We start from the raw sequence: 22221 nt of genomic DNA, 5'->3' as shown, positions 1-22221 counted from the left end.
GGTAGCAGAAGTTGGGCCCAAGACCCTAGAGGACCTGGAGGGTCTTCATCTGAAGTGTGAAATAGGCAAAAACATTGTGTGAACAGATCATTCAAATAACACAAGCAATGTCTGGTAAGACAACAATGTCAAGAGCTCCTGAAAGTGGTTAGCATGGAGGACAGTTTTAAGGGCCTGTTTGAAAATGTAGTCAATATTTAAGAATGTTAGCATGTTTTGGCTGTATTCGTGCTCCCCTTCCCTTTCTGTTTGCCCATCCTACTATTTCCCGCAATGGTACTTACACAAGTGGTCAAAATTGTTGGTACCCCTCGTTTAATGACAGAAAAACCCACAATAGTCACAGAAAACTTGAATCTGACGAAAGTAATAATAAATAAAAGATCTATGAAACTGAACAAATGAAAGTCAGACATTGCTTTTCAACTATGCTTCCACAGAATTAAAAAAAAAAAAATAAATAAAACACACACACACTGTAAGGCCGGTTTCACACGTCAGTGGCTCGGGTACGTGACGTGACAGTTTCCTTACGTACCGGAGACACTGACTCACGTAGACACATTGAAATCAATGTGTCTCTGCACATGTCAGCGTGTTTTCACGGACCGTGTGTCCGTGTGCAAAACACGGAGACATGTCAGTGTTCGTGGGAGCGCACGGATTAGACGGACCCATTAGAGTCAATGGGCCCGTGTAAAACACGTACTGCACACGGACGCTGTCCGTGTGCAGTCCATGTGCCGTGCAGGAGACAGCGCTACAGTAAGCGCTGTCCCCCCAGCCTGGTGCTGAAGCCGCCATTCATGTCTTCTCTGCAGCAGCGTTTGCTGGAGAGAAGATATTAAAAAAACTCTTTTTGTGTTTAAAATAAAGATCCCTGTCCCCTCCCCCCTCCCGTGCGCCCGCCCGCTGTTAATAAAATACTCACCCGGCTCCCTCGCAGCATCCTCTCAGCGCCAGCTTCTCCTGTATGAGCGGTCACGTGGTGCCGCCGATTAGTCATGAATATGCGGCTCCACCTCCCATAGTGGTGGAGCCGCATATTCATGACTGTAATGGGCAGAACCACGTGACCGCTCATACAGGAGAAGGTGCGGCGCGGAGAGGATGCTTCGAGGGAGCCGGGTGAGTATTTTAGTAACAGCGGGCGGGCGCACAGGGGGTGGGAGGGGACAGGGATCTTTATTTTAAACACGAAAAAAAAAAGGATTTTTCATATCTTCTCTCCAGCAAACGCTGCTGCAGAGAAAATATGAATGGCGGCTTCAGCACCAGATGCAGGGGACTGCGCTTATCTCTAGTTCTGTCTCCTGCACGCTCCGTGTGGTACCCAGTTGGCACACGGGCGGCACACGGCTGCCGCACGTGTGCCACACGGATGGCCTACGTGAGCTCACGGACACGGATAATTCCGGTACCGATTTTTCCAATACCGGAATTATCTGGACGTGTGAGACTGGCCTAACCACATGCACCGGAGACACTAAAGTGTGAAGGAGGCCTAAGGAAAGCATTTTCATAGACATTAAATTATGATCATTCTAATGGGTCCCTGAGAAGTAATAAAGAACAAGAACACATCTGCTTGAAGAAAATATTTTATGAAAAGAATAAATACAAAATAATTTATCAAAAAAAGTCTTTCACTAAAATTTTCATGATTTAACGTGAACAATGTCTAAAGAATCGTCATTATCCAAAACTGATGTTAACCCATTATCTACCAATGTCCTTTTTTTGGGACGCCTAATCTTTAGCTTCTAGCAACTAAGATTTTAGAATTTTTATAATTAGGTCCAATTTTTGGTGTTGTGTTTGTAAAATGAATGTTTTCAAAATAGGAAATCATGTCATTGTCATTTTTGAATGAATATTGGGACGCCCTTTTCTGAAAAATCCGTACTTGTAAAAATTTTAATTTGGCAAGTAATGGGTTAAGGGGTTTTTCCTGCTGTTATTCAACTTAATATAGTGAAGCCTTAATTATAAAAGTATCCATACTTGGGAATCTGAATCCACCCCTTGCTCCAGCGCTGCCTCACAAATGGCCTCCACTGGTGTCACAACTACTGGTTAGCTGAAGGGTCTGCTGACTGGTGGTTGGGACGTCATCGCTTCTGGGGTAGTGGAGACTTTTGGAGCAGAAGCACTGGCACATGGACGCATTCGGATCCTGCTGCTAAATTAGAGAAGAGGATTTTGATTTCTATTCTGGCCAAATCAATCGTGGAAAATCCGTTGTCCTGAACAGTAAAGCCTACAGACAAAATGTGGAGCACTTCGGTAAAATTTTGCAGTGGAAAATGAGCAGAAACTCAAAGTTTGAGGAGTTTTGTGTTTTTGAGGAGGATGCGGATCATTTCCTAAGTTTCTGCTTCAAAAACTCATCAAAAAACTCTATGTGCACATACGCTAACAAGGAGTAAGCCATGAGAAACCTGCGTTCTATGTAGCATGAAGAGCTTTTATGGTGAAGACTGTCCGACGCTCCGTTTAAGGGCCGTGCACGTTTTTGTTTTTTTGCTGTGCCAACTATTTAGGAAGCGGCCGACCACTGCTATATTTGCTACATTCTGAGACCCATAACCTTTTTAATTTTTCTGTTGAGTTGTGTGAGAAATTACTTTTGGTGGAACAAATTGTGGTTTTTAAATGGTAACATTTTGTCATACACAACTTTTTATTCATAAAAAAATAAACATTAAAGCAATTCTGACATTCGCCTTTATTTTTACGGCGTTTATCATTTCGGATCAATATACGTCTAGAGCGTTCGTTTATAAAATAAATAATTTCTATTAGGAAATCTGGGATTTTGGTTTTGTTTTTTTTAGACCAATTAATCATTTTTTGCCATTTTGTTTGACAATATTCGTTAGTTGCACCAGAGGACTTGAATATGTATGTGATTTTTTTGATCGCTTATATAATATACTGGACTAGTTACGGAGTGCAGTGCAGGATTATACTGTCAGGAAGGCTATGAGTCCCTGCCAATGGATGGATGCAAAAGGCAGAGGTAGATGACAGGCAGGAGCCCTTGAGGTTTGTCATAGAAATCCACAGCACCCTGTGATCATGTACATTACACCCCATTAGGATGTACATGTATGGCCATTAGAGGGAAGGGGTTAAATAGTGGCGGTGCCTAATATTACTGCTCTACAGACGTTCCTCCCATTCAAGTGAATGGAACTGAGCTGCAATACCAGACAGAGCCACTACTTAAAAGTGTGGAGCCGTGCTGTATAAATAGCGGTGTCCACAATAAATGGGTAAATGATCCTCACAGGATCGGCACTGCCCCGTTGATGGCCATTACTGAGGAGACGTTATCATTCTTTGGAAAGCAGAAACCACTTGAAATTTAAATCAATGATGAAACCTGTATAAAATTCAAACCTAGAAAGAAAAAACCCATACACACAAAAAAATAAGTAGTAATAGAGCCGTATTCACACAATTTTAGAGTTCCTATTTAAAAGCCACATATAACATTATTTGTTCTCAACACTGATGAAATATTTTAGCACATCATGTAAGTGTATAATATATGTTTGTTTGCTCGTTACGAGCTATTTGTAGGACCCACATACTGAACGCAGCTGAGATGTTCAGTGATGGGCAATGTTTAGATCCGGCACACCTGGGGCTGCCGAGATCTGATAAACGGAGGTCCTAGATGTTGGACCCACCCCACCACGATCAGTTATTGAGGTCTTCGAAGAAGAGGTAGATGATATTAGACACCCAGACAACCCCTATAAAACAGACAATACAAAGAATGCCCATAGAAACAAAGTTTTGATTTTACAATCTTCCAGATAAAAAACTTTGTTTAGGGTTTGATAGACTAGTTGTTTTCTGTAGGCTCCATAAACTCTGATGTGAAGACGGCTTCTGCGTAGCCTCCACAGAGGCCATGTAGTTCTGCTGCTACCTCGTCTAAGGCGTCATCGAGGAGTTCCTCTGCCAGGCTGCAAAAAAGATAGAAATGGTTACTTATGAGGGAGTGTAGGATCCATTTATTCCACTCGTTGGGTTTATAATTATGTGAGCGAACTCCACTATCTCGCCATTGGTACATGTCCCGATGGCTTACCGTGGCCCTTAGAGCTGCCAACACAGTATCTGACCAATAGGCTTAATAGACTGCAATGCATGGAGAAAGTGGAGGACCCCGCTCTAATTGGGATAACCCCTGCAAAAAGCCTTGGAAAATGTTACTGAGTGCAAGTACCTACAGGCCCAATGTTCTGAAAGGTGTAGCAGCGGTGCAGGGAGGGAGTATATGTTATTTTGAAAGGGGGCTGTCCAGGTAGTGAACAACCTTTTGAAGACTGTTTCACACATACTCATAATATCAGAGATCTATTCATAACACACAGAATCACAGTGACACTTGTGGCATTAATTACTAACACATGTTAATGTATCATTTACCTCTCTGTGATGTGCCATGGGTTAAAGTCTCCCACTTCCTCATGGGAAGTCAGTCGAAGGTGTCGATCAAAATTTGCCGTGTAGTTGTGGATATTCTTCAGCATTTGTGTGGGGACAGAAAGCCTCAAGAAACCCCTAGTGCAGTCTATAGGATGCTGGGCAAAGTGGTGAGGAGAATGACGAGCCAACTCTTCTTTATGTATTTGTAGTGAGCTGCGGAAAACCATAGAGAAGCCAGTGATAACATCTCTAATACGACCATGAAGCCCAGGGCTCTAACCCATTAAATACTGTCTTCCTTTCTGTACAGAATAATTACAAACCTTGTATGATAAGTCATAAAATAACAGTTATTTTATTCATCTTTATATTGAAACAGAGAGAGAAGGCGCGCGGCCACAGAGAGAGAAGGCGCGCGGCCACAGAGAGAGAAGGAGCGCGGCCACAGAGAGAGAAGGAGCGCGGCCACAGAGAGAGAAGGAGCGCGGCCACAGAGAGAGAAGGAGCGCGGCGACAGAGAGAGAAGGAGCGCGGCGACAGAGAGAGAAGGAGCGCGGCGACAGAGAGAGAAGGAGCGCGGCGACAGAGAGAGAAGGAGCGCGGCGACAGAGAGAGAAGGAGCGCGGCCACAGAGAGAGAAGGAGCGCGGCCACAGAGAGAGAAGGAGCGCGGCCACAGAGAGAGAAGGAGCGCGGCGACAGAGAGAGAAGGAGCGCGGCGACAGAGAGAGAAGGAGCGCGGCGACAGAGAGAGAAGGAGCGCGGCGACAGAGAGAGAAGGAGCGCGGCGACAGAGAGAGAAGGAGCGCAGCGACAGAGAGAGAAGGAGCGCGGCCACAGAGAGAGAAGGAGCGCGGCCACAGAGAGAGAAGGAGCGCGGCGACAGAGAGAGAAGGAGCGCGGCGACAGAGAGAGAAGGAGCGCAGTGACAGAGAGAGAAGGAGCGCAGTGACAGAGAGAGAAGGAGCGCAGTGACAGAGAGAGAAGGAGCGCAGCGACAGAGAGAGAAGGAGCGCGGCGACAGAGAGAGAAGGAGCGCGGCGACAGAGAGAGAAGGAGCGCGGCGACAGAGAGAGAAGGAGCGCAGTGACAGAGAGAAGGAGCGCAGTGACAGAGAGAGAAGGAGCGCGGCGACAGAGAGAGAAGGAGCGCGGCGACAGAGAGGAGCGCAGTGACAGAGAGGAGCGCAGTGACAGAGAGAGAAGGAGCGCAGTGACAGAGAGAGAAGGAGCGCAGTGACAGAGAGAAGGAGCGCAGTGACAGAGAGAGAAGGAGCGCAGTGACAGAGAGAGAAGGAGAGCGGCGACAGAGAGAGAAGGAGCGCAGTGACAGAGAGAGAAGGAGCGCAGTGACAGAGAGAGAAGGAGCGCAGTGACAGAGAGAGAAGGAGCGCAGTGACAGAGAGAGAAGGAGCGCGGCGACAGAGAGAGAAGGAGCGCGGCGACAGAGAGAGAAGAAGCGTAGTGACAGAGAGAGAAGGAGCGCAGTGACAGAGAGAGAAGGAGCGCAGTGACAGAGAGAGAAGGAGCGCAGTGACAGAGAGAGAAGGAGCGCGGCCACAGAGAGAGAAGGAGCACGGCGACAGAGAGAGAAGGAGCGCAGTGACAGAGAGAGAAGGAGCGCAGTGACAGAGAGAGAAGGAGCACGGCGACAGAGAGAGAAGGAGCACGGCGACAGAGAGAGAAGGAGCGCAGTGACCTTAACGACATTCTATATGCCATGGCAGAAATGTCTGACCTGAAAAGAAGCATCAACAAGAGACCGAGTAAACAAAATCCCAACAACTGGTTTGACAAAGAATGCAAGACCATACGGAAGGCCCTAAGAATGGCCTCAAATAAAAAACAGAGACCCCAACAACCCCACTCAGAGAAGCCTACCTCACCGTACAACGAAATTACAAAGCCACCCTCAGAAAGAAAAAGCAAAACAACATCTCTACCAAACTCCTCCAACTCCAAGATGCCCTTGAAGACAACAAATTTTGGGAACTATGGAATCACCTTGGATCCCACCAGAAAAGCAACAGCCTCCACATCCAGAGCGGCAACATCTGGCTCCAGTACTTCAAGGACCTCTACAATGATATCCCAAGTAAAGACCTGAACCTGGCACAAAAAGAGCTTGTGAAAAAACTGAAAGATATGGAGGAAAAGTTCAAAGATTTCCAAAATCCTCTGGATACACCAATCACACTGACAGAAATAACAGAAAGGATCACACAGATAAAAGGTAAAAAAGCCAGTGGTCCAGATGGGATCCTCCCAGAAATGCTGAAATACAGCCCTCCAGACATCCAGGCTGCGATAACAAAACTATTTAATATCGTACTGCAGGCCGGCTGCTTCCCCAAAAACTGGAACCAAGGCCTCATAACCCCTATACACAAAAATGGGGACAAGTACGTCCCAGCAAACTACCGAGGGATATGTGTCAGCAGCAACCTGGGTAAACTCTTCAACTGCATCCTGAACAAGAGGATCCTCACCGAGCACAACGTCCTCAGAAAGAGCCAAGCAGGGTTCATGCCAAACCACCGCACCACTGACCACATCTACACTCTGCACAGCCTCATCAAGAGCCACGTCCACAATACAAAGAATAGGAAGATATACGCTTGTTTTGTGGACTTCAAGAAGGCCTTCGACTCAGTGTGGCACCCAGGACTGTTCCTAAAATTGCTGGGGAGGGGAATAGGAGGCAAAACATATGACGTCATCCGAAGCTCCTACACTGAGAACAGTTGCACTGTGAAGGTCAACAGAAGGAGGACGGCCTATTTCCAACAGAGTCGAGGAGTGAGACAGGGCTGCAGCCTCAGTCCAACGCTCTTTAACATCTACATCAATGAGCTGGCAGTGGCCCTAGAGTCCTCCTCAGCACCAGGACTCGCCCTCCATGACACCCAGGTGAAATTTCTGCTGTATGCAGATGACCTCGTGCTGTTATCACCAACGAAAGGCCTCCAAGATCATCTGAAAATCCTAGAGACCTTCAGCAGCACATGGGCACTGCCAATCGAGAAAAAAACTAATATCATGGTGTTCCAGAAAAGAAAGCAGAAACCCACTGGCAATCCTACCTTTATGATAGACAACCGTCCACTTACTGAAACCAACAGGTACACCTACCTGGGCCTAGAACTCAGCCAGTCAGGGAGCTTCAAGCAAGCCATAGAGTCACTAAAAGACAAGGCATCCAAAGCCTTCTATGCCATCAGAAGGCGTCTGTACCACCTCAAGGCACCAGTAACCGTATGGCTAAAAATGTTTGACTCCATCATTGCCCCAATCCTTCTATACGGTAGTGAGGTCTGGGGCCCAGTCTCATACCCAAACTGGTCAAAGTGGGACGCTGGGCCGACAGAAATATTCCATCTAGAGTTCTGCAAGCATCTTCTCCAAGTCCATCGGAGCACATCAAACAGCGCCTGCCGAGCAGAGCTGGGCAGATTCCCACTACACATCGCAATAAAGAAGAAGGCACTGTCATTCAAGGCTCATCTACAAAGTAGCAGTCCCAGCTCCTACCATCACAAAGCCTTCCTACACCAGGAAGCCTCAGGAAGCCTCCCAAGAAAAAGTACCCAAAGCCAGTCTGACCAAGCCATCAACCTCCATGGCCTGACAAAAGGTGAAATCCAGAAAATGGTACACAAAGTCAAAGAGGAATATCTCAGCATCTGGAGGAACGACAAACAAATCCCAGAAACTGACAATATACCGGAATCTACAGAGGGAGTACAAACTGGCCCCATATCTAGAGAAACTATTATGTTACTATATACAATTATTAGGTTCTGTAGAAGGACGTAGATCTGGGGATTTATTATGATGGAATATAGGCTGAACTGGATGGACAAATGTCTTTTTTCGGCCTTACTAACTATGTTACTATATAAACTAGAAAACCCCAAAGATCGACAGATCCTGAGCCGGTACAGACTGAGCGCCCACAGCCTACTCATCGAATCCGGGCGGCACCGACAGAACTACAAGCCCCGAGAGAGCAGACTCTGCCAGCAGTGCCCCCAGGAGGCCGTGGAGGATGAGGCCCACTTCCTGCTGAGGTGCCCCAAATACTCCGCAGTGAGGGACACTCACTTCAAGAGACTGTCTGATCTCCTCCCAGACTTCACCTCCAAGGAGGAGGAAGAGAAACTACCGATAATACTGGGGGAAGAGGAAAGTGCAGTGGCCGTAGCAGCGGAATATGTCAGTGCCTGCCACAGACTAAGAGGAGCCTGATATGTCATGGACTCCCATACCCCAACACTGGACACGTCCCTATCCCCCGACTAAAGAGCCCGATATGTCATGGACTCCTATACCCCACCCTGGAAACATCCCCTATCCTCTAAAAGGAATTTGATATATCCTGGACCTCTATATGCCTCCCTCCCCCACCCCTATATTTTTACCATATGCTTTGGCAATGCTAACATGTACTTAGTCCTGCCAATAAAGCTCATTTGAATTGAATTGACAGAGAGAGAAGGAGCGCGGCGACAGAGAAGGAGCTCGGCGATAGAGAGAAGGAGCGCGGCGACAGAGAGAGAAGGAGCGCAGTGACAGAGAGAGGAGCGCAGTGACAGAGAGAGAAGGAGCGCAGTGACAGAGAGAGAAGGAGCGCAGTGACAGAGAGAGAAGGAGCGCAGTGACAGAGAGAGAAGGAGCGCAGTGACAGAGAGAGAAGGAGCGCAGTGACAGAGAGAGAAGGAGCGCAGTGACAGAGAGAGAAGGAGCGCGGCCACAGAGAGAGAAGGCGTGAGGCCACAGAGAGAGAAGGCGGGCGGTGACAGAGAGAGAAGGAGCGCGGCGACAGAGAGAGAAGGAGCGCGGCGACAGAGAGAGAAGGAGCGCGGCGACAGAGAGAGAAGGAGCGCGGCGACAGAGAGAGAAGGAGCGCGGCGACAGAGAGAGAGAAGGAGCGCGGCGACAGAGAGAGAAGGAGCGCGGCGACAGAGAGAGAAGGAGCGCGACGACAGATAAGGCGCGCGGCGACAGATACTACATAAGGCTGGATGGTAACAATGCACAATATATTGACAGATGAGGTTGTCCGCCATCAGAATATTTTAATGATGCCTCTCTACTTACTCTCCTTCATAAGGCTCCTCTAGTAGAATATCCACCACCGGCTCCCGCTGTCCTATGGGTTTGGTGATCCTAATGGGGTGAGGAGAATGAGGTCTCTGGACAATGACTGCATTGCATCTTTCTGTAATAAAAGTATCTCACAATTAGAGTCAAAAAGAAAAAAAAAACTAGGACATATCAAAAGGGCAAAAGTAGAAAAGTAAAAATAAATTAAAAATAAAAAACTATGAGGATCGGTTAACTAACCCTTTTCTTCTTGTGCCCAGAATTCAGGGTCTGAATAAACTATTTGAGTTAACCTCTGCCGAACCACTTCTTGGTATTTCTAAAGGTAAAACTGTTACTTATTAGAATCACACTTATTTTAAAACCATTTACAGCATTTATTAGTGGGTTAAATGCATTTTTTGTTAAGGCCATAACATACATAAATTATACCTTAGACACATTTAATAAATGAAAGGCTGAAATTCCATGGATTTAAAAAGACCGTCCACTGACCAATGTACGGATTAGCTGCCCGGTTGAGTTTCCACACAGTTTATAGCACATTATCTTGGGCATGTTGCAATATACCGTATGTGGAGATACTCTCTTAATCTACGACGTATAAGCGATATTATGCCACCTTGCCTTGATCTATGCCTTCCTATACATTAACTTGTCCTTGGCAATATATTTTGCCTATACAGTAAGTACTATTTCCATGCTTAAGCACTGGCCATTTTATTGTTGTGTTTTACATTTATTACAATTTATGTATAGTAATTTATACACCAAGATCATGTGTACATATATTTTTGGCCACTGGGTTAAGTTCTTATTTCTACGCTCTTACCTCCGCTGATGTCACCTGACCATTACATGAGTTGTTTTTACTCTATTTGGTTACCAAAATTACTAAAATTTGGTTACTAAATTTTATACAGTTGGCTATAAAAATGCCAAAAAGTACACTATGTGCAGAATTATTGGACATAAGAATATTTTGACCACATCATTTTTATGCAGATTTCCACCTTTTCCAACTTGAATACTTAATGGATGAAGCAGGGGGATGTGCATTTGTGTAATGAGGAGGGTGAGGCCTAAGGATACAACGGCCTTTATCAACGTTTACAGAATTACTAGGTAGCTGGTTATCCTCAGGCAAAACGGCCAAAGGAAAAAAAAAAAGATATCTATCGTAAATGACTAGGAAAAGTCAGAAATTTTTTGAAGTCCTACAGAGGGATGCAGCGCTCTTGAAACTGCTAAGAAGTTGGGTCGAGATTGCAGAACCAGCAAAAATGTGGTTGAAAACAGTCAACAGGGTTACAAAAACGTCATTAGAAACAAAGCCGCTCATTAGCTGCTAAAGATTTGAGTAGAATCAAACATGAAACAACCATAAACCGATTATCCTCCAGTGTTGCCAAATTCCAGAACTGTAACCTCCTGGAGGCGCAGAAGTTCAAGGTGTTCAGTGGTCAGACATGGCCAAGGTAAAAAGACAGAAGGTGAAACGTCAATACTGGGGGGCAAGAAATATCTGAAGATAGATTTTTCTAAGGTTGTATGGACTGAGGAGTATTGCGGGTGCTCGAGTTAGACGTTCATATACCTGTGTGTTGCCTGTGTTGGTCATTCAATCACCGCATGTTGTGCGGCTGTTTAACAGCTGCAAAATATGTGGCCGTGGGGATGCGAACATCTCACTCGAGCACCCACAGCAAACTCGAGTAACGAGCACTTGCGTTCATCACTACTGATGAGAGTGACTCCTGATGGACCAGATGGACAGACCGATCACTGGATCAGTAATGGGCGCAGACCTCCACTTCCACAGACACCAGCGAGGTGGAGGTGGGCACTGCCATGGGCTGTGATTATTAACGTTTTTAGAAGATACTTTCTTCAAACAGTACAGGAAAAAGTCTGCATCTCTCAAGAAAACCATGATTTTTATGCAGGACAGTGCTCCATCACAGCATTGAAGTCTCCACAGCTCGGCTGCCAGTAAAGGCCTTACAGAGAAAAGAATAAGGACCCGGCCATTCCTCACCCAACCTACAGTCATGGCCAAAATTATTGACACCCCTGCAATTCTGTCAGATAATACTCAGTTTCTTCCTGAAAATGATTGCAATCACAAATTCTTTGGTATTATTATCTTCATTTAATTTGCCTTAAAGGGAACCTGTCAGCCCGTTTTTTGAGATTGAGCTATAAATACTGTTAAATAGGGCCTGCGCTGTGTGTTCCTATAGTGTATGTAGTGTACCCCGATTCCCCATGTATGCTGAGAAATAACTTACCAAAGTCGCCGTTTTCGCCTGTCAATCAGGCTGGTCAGGTCGGGAGGGCGTGGTGACATCGCTGGTTCTTCCTCAGCTTTACGTTGGTGGCGTAGTGGTGAAGACACAGCGCGCGATCTGCGCTGTCATCCCTTTCGTCGGTGGGGGCGGCCATCTTCCTGGGGCCGCGCGTGCGCAGATCGAGTGCTCTGCTGCACGGGGCTTCAGGAAAATGGCCGCGGGATGCCGCGCGTGCGCATTAGAGATCGCGGCGGCCATTTTCCCAAAGCCGAGATGCAAACTCGGCTTTGGGAAAATGGCCGCCGCGATCTCTAATGCGCACGCGCGGCATCCCGCGGCCATTTTCCTGAAGCCCCGTGCAGCAGAGCACTCGATCTGCGCACGCGCGGCCCCAGGAAGATGGCCGCCCCCACCGACGAAAGGGATGACAGCGCAGATCGCGCGCTGTGTCTTCACCACCACGCCACTACGCCACCAACGTAAAGCTGAGGAAGAACCAGCGATGTCACCACGCCCTCCCGACCTGACCAGCCTGATTGACAGGCGAAAACGGCGACTTTGGTAAGTTATTTCTCAGCATACATGGGGAATCGGGGTACACTACATACACTATAGGAACACACAGCGCAGGCCCTATTTAACAGTATTTATAGCTCAATCTCAAAAAACGGGGTGACAGGTTCCCTTTAAATGAAAAAACACAAAAGAGAATGAAGCAAAAAGCAAAACATTGATCATTTCACACAAAACTCCAAAGATGGGCCAGACAAAAGTATCGGCACCCTCAGCCTAATACTTGGTTGCACAACCTTTAGCCAAAATAACTGCGACCAACCGCTTCCGGTAACCATCAATGAGTTTCCTACAATGCTCTGCTGGAATTTTAGACCATTCTTCTTTGGCAAACTGCTCCAGGTCCCTGATATTTGAAGGCTGCCTTCTCCAAACTGCCATTTTTAGATCTTTCCACAGGTGATCTATGGGATTCAGGCCTGGACTCATTGCTGGCCACCTTAGAAGCCTCCACTGCTTTCTCTCAAACCATTTTCTAGTGCTCTTTGAAGTGTGTTTTGGGTCCTTGTCCTGCTGGAAGACCCATGACCTCTGAGGGAGACCCAGCTTTCTCACACTGGGCCCTACATTATGCTGCAAAATTTGCTGGTAGTCTTCAGACTTCATAATGCCATGCACACGGTCAAGCAGTCCAGTGCCAGAGGCAGCAAAGCAACCCCAAAACATCAGGGAACCTCCGCCATGTTTGATTGTAGGGACCGTGTTCTTTTCTTTGAATGCCTCTTTTTTTCCCCTGTAAATTCTATGTTGATGCCTTTGCCCAAAAAGCTCTACTTTTGTCTCATCTGACCAGAGAACATTCTTCCAAAACGTTTTAGGCTTTTTCAGGTAAGTTTTGGCAAACTCCAGCCTGGCTTTTTTAGGTCTCGGGGTAAGAAGTGGGGTCTTCCTGGGTCTCCTACCATACAGTCCCTTTTCATTCAGATGCTGACGGATAGTACGGGTTGACACTGTTGTACCCTCGGACTGCAGGGCAGCTTGAATTTGTTTGGATGTTAGTCGAGGTTCTTTATCCAACATCCGCACAATCTTGCGTTGAAATCTCTTGTCAATTTTTCTTTTCCGTCCACATCTAGGGAGGTTAGCCACAGTGCCATGGGCTTTAAACTTCTTGATGACACTGCGCACGGTAGACACAGGAACATTCAGGTCTTTGGAGATGGATTTGTAGCCTTGAGATTGCTCATGATTCCTCAGAATTTGGTTTCTCAAGTCCTCAGACAGTTCTTTGGTCTTCTTTCTTTTCTCCATGCTCAATGTGGTACACACAAGGACACAGGGCAGAGGTTGAGTCAACTTTAATCCATGTCAACTGGCTGCAAGTGTGATTTAGTTATTGCCAACACCTGTTAGGTGCCACAGGTAAGTTACAGGTGCTGTTAATTACACAAATTAGAGAAGCATCACATGATTTTTCGAACAGTGCCAATACTTTTGTCCACCCCCTTTTTTATGTTTGGTGTGGAATTATATCCAATTTGGCTTTAGGACAATTCTTTTTGCGTTTTTTTCATTCAAGACAAATTAAATGAAGATAATACCAAATAATTTGTGTTTGCAATCATTTTCAGTAAGAAACTGAGTATTATCTGACAGAATTGCAGGGGTGTCAATACTTTTGGCCATGACTGTAAACCCTATTGAGAACTTTTGGGTCTTACTCAAACAGAATTACAGCGAAAGAAAACGGTCCCCTCTCTGATCAGTGTCTGGAAGGTTGTGGTTGGTGATGCCCAAAAAGCTGACAGTCAACAGATTAATAAACTGACGGACTCCATGGATGGAGGGATTATTATTCTTAAGGTACCTTCACACATAACGATATTGTTAACGATATCGTTGCTATTTGTGACGTAGCAACGATATCGTTAATGAAATCGTTATGTGTTACAGCGACCAACGATCAGGCCCCTGCTGGGAGATCGTTGGTCGCTGAATAAAGTCCAGAACTTTATTTCGTCGCTGGACTCCTGCTGACATCGCTGGATCGGCGTGTGTGACACCGATCCAGCGATGTCTTCACTGGTAACCAGGGTAAACATCGGGTAACTAAGCGCAGGGCCGCGCTTAGTAACCCGATGTTTACCCTGGTTACCATGCTAAAAGTAAAAAAAAACAAACACTAGATACTTACCTACCGCTGTCTGTCCTCCAGCGCTGTGCTCTGCACTCCTCCTGTACTGTCTGTGAGCCGGAAAGCAGAGCGGTGACGTCACCGCTCTGCTTTCCGGCTCACAGACAGTACAGGAGGAGAGCAGAGAAGCAGAGCGCAGCGCTGGAGGACAGACAGCTGTAGGTAAGTATCTAGTGTTTGTTTTTTTTTACTTTTAGCATGGTAACCAGGGTAAACATCGGGTTACTAAGCGCGGCCCTGCGCTTAGTTACCCGATGTTTACCCTGGTTACCGGCATCGTTGGTCGCTGGAGAGCGGTCTGTGTGACAGCTCTCCAGCGACCAAACAGCGACGCTGCAGCGATCCGGATCGTTGTCGGTATCGCTGCAGCGTCGCTTAATGTGAAGGGGCCTTTACTGAAAAGATATATTGGTCACTGATATCTTTATATGTCAGAAATGTATTTTTGTACATGGAGTTGTTTGGTCATTATTCGAAGAAAATAAACAATTGAGGTGGGAAATTAACATTTTTCATTTAGCTGCCCAATAATTCTGCACTCAGATTTTATTCCAAGACAAAACCTCACTTTTACTTTTTTAAAGGGTTTGTTCACCACTAGGACAACCCCTTCTTAAACTAAATGTTCAGCCCTGATAAAACAATAGAGCCTATACTCATCTCCTGTGCCGACTCCGTTCCCGAGGCTGTGATGTGGTGGAATGACGCATGATGCTCGACACCCAATCAGCACTGGCATCACTGTCTCCGCCTTCGGACAAAGTGAACATGAACAGGAAGTTCGGGCTGCAACCGATTCCTGACTTCCTCTTTATGATCAGTTTATCCAAAGGCGGAGACAGTGATGCCAGTGCTGATTGGGTGCCGAGCATCATGTGTCACAACACTGCACAAGAGCCTCAGGGCAAGTGAGTGTCGCCACCACGGGAATGGAGCTGGGAGGCGAGTATAGGCTTTATTATTTTATCGGGGCAAAACTTTTAGTTTAAGAAGGGCTTGTCCTAGTAGTGGACAACCCCTTTGAATATTCAGGTTTCAGGATAATTATTTAGATTGACAAACAGCCTTGTATTCAATAAAAGTAATCATCAGAAATACACGCTGCCTAATGAGAGTGCGCACAGTGTAGTATAGCAGTATGCATGAAATCATGGCCACTTGATTGGACTCCTGGTTACCAAATTGGTGCATCATTATTGATGCTTTACCTCCATTTCCTCCATTTTTTGGAATATAGCCTCCAATTCATCAGGTTGTTGAAAACTAGGTGAATATTCCACCCTACTGGCCAGACTTGGATCCTGCAGGCTCTCATCTTTTTCTGTTGCTGAAGACATGTCCTCCTCCACCTGATTGAAAACAAACATTACTTTATGGTGAGCTCAGCTATCTGTGGTCATCAGAGGTTATATGAAGCGATTCAAGAAAAGTCATGTTCTACCTGATATCCTGTGACATTACTGCCCATACTGTGGGCATATGGCAGACTTTTTGCAGCATGGGCTTCCCTCCTACAGAACAGAAATAAGAGAGACGGAGAACATAGGAAATTTGTGTCAAGATGATCTTGTATAAATGAGAGTCATTGGCTAAAATCAACCGCCCGTCACGGCAGCTGTCGGGGGGCCCGTCGTGGCATCATAGGCAGCTGTCGGGGGGCCCGTCGTGGCATCATAGACAGCTGTCGGGGGGCCCGTCGTGGCATGGTAGGCAGCTGTCGGGGGGCCCGTCGTGGCATCATAGACAGCTGTCGGGGGGCCCGTCATGGCATGGTAGGCAGCTGTCGGGGGGCCCGTCATGGCATGGTAGGCAGCTGTCGGGGGGCCCGTCGTGGCATGGTAGGCAGCTGTCGGGGGGCCCGTCGTGGCATTATAGGCAGCTGTCGGGGGGCCCGTCGTGGCATTATAGGCAGCTGTCGGGGGGCCCGTCGTGGCATTATAGGCAGCTGTCGGGGGGCCCGTCGAGGCATTATAGGCAGCTGTTGGGGGGGCCCGTCGTGGCATCATAGGCATGTGGTCAGGGGGCCCGTCGTGGCATCATAGGCAGCTGTCAGGGGGCCCGTCGTGGCATCATAGGCAGCTGTCAGGGGGCCCGTCGTGGCATCATAGGCAGCTGTCAGGGGGCCCGTCGTGGCATCATAGGCATGCGATCAGGGGGCCCGTCGTGGCATCATAGGCAGCTGTCAGGGGGACCGTCGTGGCATCATAGGCAGCTGTCAGGGGGCCCGTTGTGGCATCATAAGCAGCTGTCAGGGGGCCCGTCGTGGTATTATAGGCAGCTGCCAGGGGGCCTGTCGTGGCATCATAGACAGCTGTCGGGGGGCCCGTCGTGGCATCATAGACAGCTGTCGGGGGGCCCGTCGTGGCATCATAGGCAGCTGTCGGGGGGCCCGTCGTGGCATCATAGGCAGCTGTCGGGGGGCCCGTCGTGGCATTATAGGCAGCTGTCGGGGGGCCCGTCGTGGCATTATAGGCAGCTGTCGGGGGGCCCGTCGTGGCATTATAAGCAGCTGTCGGGGGGCCCGTCGTGGCATTATAGGCAGCTGTCGGGGGGCCCGTCGTGGCATTATAGGCAGCTGTTGGGGGGGCCCGTCGTGGCATCATAGGCATGCGGTCAGGGGGCCCGTCGTGGCATCAAAGGCAGCTGTCAGGGGGCCCGTCGTGGCATCATAGGCAGCTGTCAGGGGGCCCGTCGTGGCATCATAGGCATGCGATCAGGGGGCCCGTAGTGGCATCATAGGCAGCTGTCAGGGGGACCGTCGTGGCATCATAGGCAGCTGTCAGGGGGCCCGTTGTGGCATCATAAGCAGCTGTCAGGGGGCCCGTCGTGGCATCATATGCATGCAGTCAGGGGGCAATGTACAGATCCATTTGATATAACATCTGCCTGGACTTACTGTTTTTACCGCTCACCTAAGATCCCGTAAATGAGCTATTTCCTCCCTGTAGAGACTGTCAAGTTGTTGCAATCGCTTTGCAGTTTCAGACTCCAGCCAATCCAACCTATCAAGGAACGGCACAAGAAAACCTCAAACAACTTTTAGGTGCTTAAAATTGGCGTAAAATTATTTGAACCCATTTTCCAATAAACGTAATATTGCGGTAATCACTTGTTACTGAAGTGCTGTCATGAATTCTAGTGGCAATTTTACAACAACAGTTGGTCAGTTCCACACGTCCAACATTCACCATTTAGGCACAGAACACGCTGCCCTGACGGCCCATGAGTCTCCTGAACAGAACTCAACAGCTTCATATGTTGTCAATGTCTCTGAAAGTGTGAAAATTCAGACATTACAGATTTGCCTCTTGCATCCTCCACCACAGTCTGTGGGACAAAACATTTGGATGGGGTTCAGGTATTAAAGATGGAAGGGGTGCATCCGCGCGCTCTCACGTTAACAGCAGATCAATTGCGCTGCTGGTTTGTTGTGGGATTATATACAGGAAAACAAACATCTGAAAATTGCTGAGGATTTCTTTTTCTACATCTGGACGTACTATAAGATTCATCCGTTTTTTTACGGATAGAACATCTGCCCATTATAATCTAGGGAGCTGTTCACATGTCCGCGTTTTTGGGGACAGTTTATCAACCCAAGCCATGACTCTCCATATTTGGTGGTGACTATGGAATGGATTCGGCACGCACCCATCTCCTACAACTTGCTGGTGTTGCTCCTTTTCCTTTAGTTACTTTTAGAGGTTACAGAGACTCACCGACCAAACACTCAGGAAAATCAGATTCAGCACACTGATAAAAATCTCTTCATTTTTTCATGTTTGAGGGAAAAAAAAAAAAATCACTGAAATCTGAATTCAGCCTTAGTCCGGGATCACACATATGCGAGATACGGCCGAGTCTCGCAGGTGAAATCCATCCTCTGGCGCCGGCCCTCCGGAGCGGAGTGTGCAGCCGCACAGCAATACATGGAGCTGCACGCTCCGCTCCCAAGTGCCGGCGCCAGAGGAAGGATTTCACCTGCGAGACTCGGCCATATCTCGCGTATGTGTGATCCCGGCCTTATAGTAATGAATTTTTAGGAGTTATCATTCTAAAGATTCTCTATCCTTATGTTGGATATAAATCCCGCTGTTAATCACAATCACTCACAATTGGATTGGACACGGGCCAGACGGGTGCGCATCATTCATCCCGCCCATTGGTGCCCCTGTCATGTGATCGAGGGGTGCTGATGGGTTGTCATGACAGCCGTTAGTCTGCTGAAGACCCCTGTGCCTGTCATTACTATCCACCGTGAACTCTGGCTCGTGGCCAGTGCTAAATCCTTTCTATGTATAGCACAGGTGATCTGACTATCGCAGCTTCAAGTCTCCTAAAGGGAAAATTAAATATATTATATTACAATATATATATATTATATATACAGTACAGACCAAAAGTTTGGACACACCTTCTCATTTAAACATTTTTTGTATTTTCATTGATATGAAAATTGTAAATTCACACTGAAGGCATCAAAACTATGAATTAACACATGTGGAATTATATACTTAACAAAAAAGTGTGAAACAACTGAAAATATGTCTTATATTCTAGGTTCTTCAAAGTAGCCACCTTTTGCTTTGATGACTGCTTTGCGCACTCTTGGCATTCTCTTGATGAGCTTCAAGAGGTAGTCACCGGGAATGGTCTTCCAACAATCTTGAAGGAGTTCCCAGAGATGCTTAGCACTTGTTGGCCCATTTGCCTTCACTCTGCGGTCCAGCTCACCCCAAACCATCTCGATTGGGTTCAGGTCTGGTGACTGTGGAGGCCAGGTCATCTGGCGTAGCACCCCATCACTCTCCTTCTTGGTCAAACAGCCCTTACACAGCCTGGAGGTGTGTTTGGGGTCATTGTCCTGTTGAAAAATAAATGTTGGTCCAACTAAACGCAAACCGGATAGAATAGCATGCCGCTGCAAGATGCTGTGGTAGCCAAGCTGGTTCAGTATGCCTTCAATTTTGAATAAATCCCCAACAGTGTCACCAGCAAAGCACCCCCACACATCACACCTCCTCCTCCATGCTTCACGGTGGGAACCAGGCATGTAGAGTCCATCCGTTCACCTTTTCTGCGTCGTACAAAGACACGGTGGTTGGAACCAAAGACCTCAAATTTGGACTCATCAGACCAAAGCACAGATTTCCACTGGTCTAATATCCATTCCTTGTGTTCTTTAGCCCAAACAAGGGCCAACAAGTGCTAAGTATCACTGGGAACTCCTTCAAGATTGTTGAAAGACCATTCCCGGTGACTACCTCTTGAAGCTCATCAAGAGAATGCCAAGAGTGTGCAAAGCAGTCATCAAAGCAAAAGGTGGCTACTTTGAAGAACCTAGAATATAAGACATAATTTCAGTAGTTTCACACTTTTTGTTAAGAATATAATTCCACATGTGTTAATTCATAGTTTTGACGTCTTCAGTGTAAATGTACAATTTTCATAGTCATGAAAATACAGAAAAATCTTTACATGAGAAGGTGTGTCCAAACTTTTGATATTTATTATTCACATCACCCCTTTTTTAATATATTAAGTAAAAAATTAAAAAACAAAAAACCAAAAAAAAACAAAACACAAATTTGGTTTTGCTGCATTCATAATAGTCCGATCTACCAAAATAAAAAATAATATAATCCGATCAGTAAACAGCACGTGGAAAAAATCAAGACACCAACATCCCCATCCTGCTATATCTCATCCCCATCCTGCTATATCGAGCCCCCTCATCCCCATCCTGCTATATCTCATCCCCTCATCCCCATCCTGCTATATCTCATCCCCTCATCCCTATACTGCTATATCTCATCCCCTCATCACCATCCTGCTATATCTCATCCCCTCATCCCCATCCTGCTATATCTCATCCCCTCATCCCCATCCTGCTATATCTCATCCCCTCATCCCCATCCTGCTATATCTCATCCCCTCATCCCCATCCTGCTATATCTCATCCCCTCATCCCTATACTGCTATATCTCATCCCCTCATCACCATCCTGCTATATCTCATCCCCTCATCCCCATCCTGCTATATCTCGTCCCCTCATCCCCATCCTGTATATCTCATCCCTTCATCACCATCCTGCTATATCTCATCCCCTCATCCCCATCCTGCTATATCTCATCCCCTCATCCCCATCCTGCTATATCTCGTCCCTTCATCACCATCCTGCTATATCTCATCCCCTCATCCCCATCCTGCTATATCTCATCCCCTCATCCCTATCCTGTATATCTCGTCCCCTCATCACCATCCTGCTATATCTCGTCCCCTCATCCCTATCCTGTATATCTCGTCCCCTCATCACCATCCTGCTATATCTCGTCCCCTCATCCCCATCCTGCTATATCTGGCCCCCTCAGCACCATCCTGCTATATCTCATCCCCTCATCACCATCCTGCTATATCTCATCCCCTCATCCCCATCCTGCTATATCTCGTCCCCTCATTCCTATCCTGTATATCTCGTCCCTATCCTGTACATCTCGTCCCCTCATCACCATCCTGCTATATCTCATCCCCTCATCCCTATCCTGCTATATCTCATCCCCTCATCACCATCCTGCTATATCTCATCCCCTCATCCCCATCCTGCTATATCTCGTCCCCTCATCCCCATCCTGCTATATCTCGTCCCCTCATCCCCATCCTGCTATATCTCATCCCCTCATCCCCATCCTGCTATATCTCGTCCCTTCATCACCATCCTGCTATATCTCGTCCCATCATCCCCATCCTGTATATCTCATCCCCTCATCACCATCCTGCTATATCTCATCCCCTCATCCCTATCCTGTATATCTCGTCCCCTCATCACCATCCTGCTATATCTCGTCCCCTCATCCCCATCCTGCTATATCTCATCCCCTCATCACCATCCTGCTATATCTCATCCCCTCATCCCTATCCTGTATATCTCATCCCCTCATCCCCATCCTGCTATATCTCATCCCCTCATCCCCATCCTGTATATCTCGTCCCCTCATCCCCATCCTGCTATGTCTCATCCCCTCATCCCCATCCTGCTATATCCCATCCCCTCATCCCTATCCTGTATATCTCGTCCCCTCATCCCTATCCTGTATATCTCATCCCCTCATCCCCATCCTGCTATATCTCATCCCCTCATCCCCATCCTGTATATCTCATCCCCTCATCACCATCCTGCTATATCTCATCCCCTCATCCCCATCCTGTATATCTCATCCCCTCATCACCATCCTGCTATATCTCATCCCCTCATCCCTATCCTGTATATCTCGTCCCCTCATCCCCATCCTGCTATATCCCATCCCCTCATCCCTATCCTGTATATCTCGTCCCCTCATCACCATCCTGCTATATCTCATCCCCTCATCCCTATCCTGTATATCTCGTCCCCTCATCCCCATCCTGCTATGTCTCATCCCCTCATCACCATCCTGCTATATCCCATCCCCTCATCCCTATCCTGTATATCTCGTCCCCTCATCACCATCCTGCTATATCTCATCCCCTCATCCCTATCCTGTATATCTCGTCCCCTCATCCCCATCCTGCTATGTCTCATCCCCTCATCCCCATCCTGCTATATCCCATCCCCTCATCCCTATCCTGTATATCTCGTCCCCTCATCCCTATCCTGTATATCTCATCCCCTCATCCCCATCCTGCTATATCCCATC

General features: G+C 47.2%; 1 protein-coding gene across 1 annotated transcript in view; it reads right to left on the bottom strand.

Moving 5' to 3' along the window:
- Nucleotides 1-2512: 2512 nt before the first annotated feature.
- The window catches only part of KIAA0753 (KIAA0753 ortholog), a 44650-nt gene continuing 24941 nt past the window's right edge, over nucleotides 2513-22221 (bottom strand). Inside the window, exons 10-16 of the mRNA XM_069761257.1 lie at nucleotides 17461-17550; nucleotides 15990-16059; nucleotides 15757-15897; nucleotides 9791-9869; nucleotides 9545-9665; nucleotides 4447-4659; nucleotides 2513-3980 (exon numbers count right to left, since the gene is read on the bottom strand). Coding sequence (XP_069617358.1) covers nucleotides 3857-3980; nucleotides 4447-4659; nucleotides 9545-9665; nucleotides 9791-9869; nucleotides 15757-15897; nucleotides 15990-16059; nucleotides 17461-17550 — 838 coding nt within the window. The 3' untranslated portion in view covers nucleotides 2513-3856. The remainder of the gene's footprint in view (nucleotides 3981-4446; nucleotides 4660-9544; nucleotides 9666-9790; nucleotides 9870-15756; nucleotides 15898-15989; nucleotides 16060-17460; nucleotides 17551-22221) is intronic.

This window comes from Ranitomeya imitator, chromosome 3, assembly GCF_032444005.1.
Source record: "Ranitomeya imitator isolate aRanImi1 chromosome 3, aRanImi1.pri, whole genome shotgun sequence".
NCBI classification, from domain to species: domain Eukaryota; kingdom Metazoa; phylum Chordata; class Amphibia; order Anura; family Dendrobatidae; genus Ranitomeya; species Ranitomeya imitator.
Note: the sequence above shows the minus strand (reverse complement) of the source record. Positions and strands in the feature narration are given on the sequence as shown.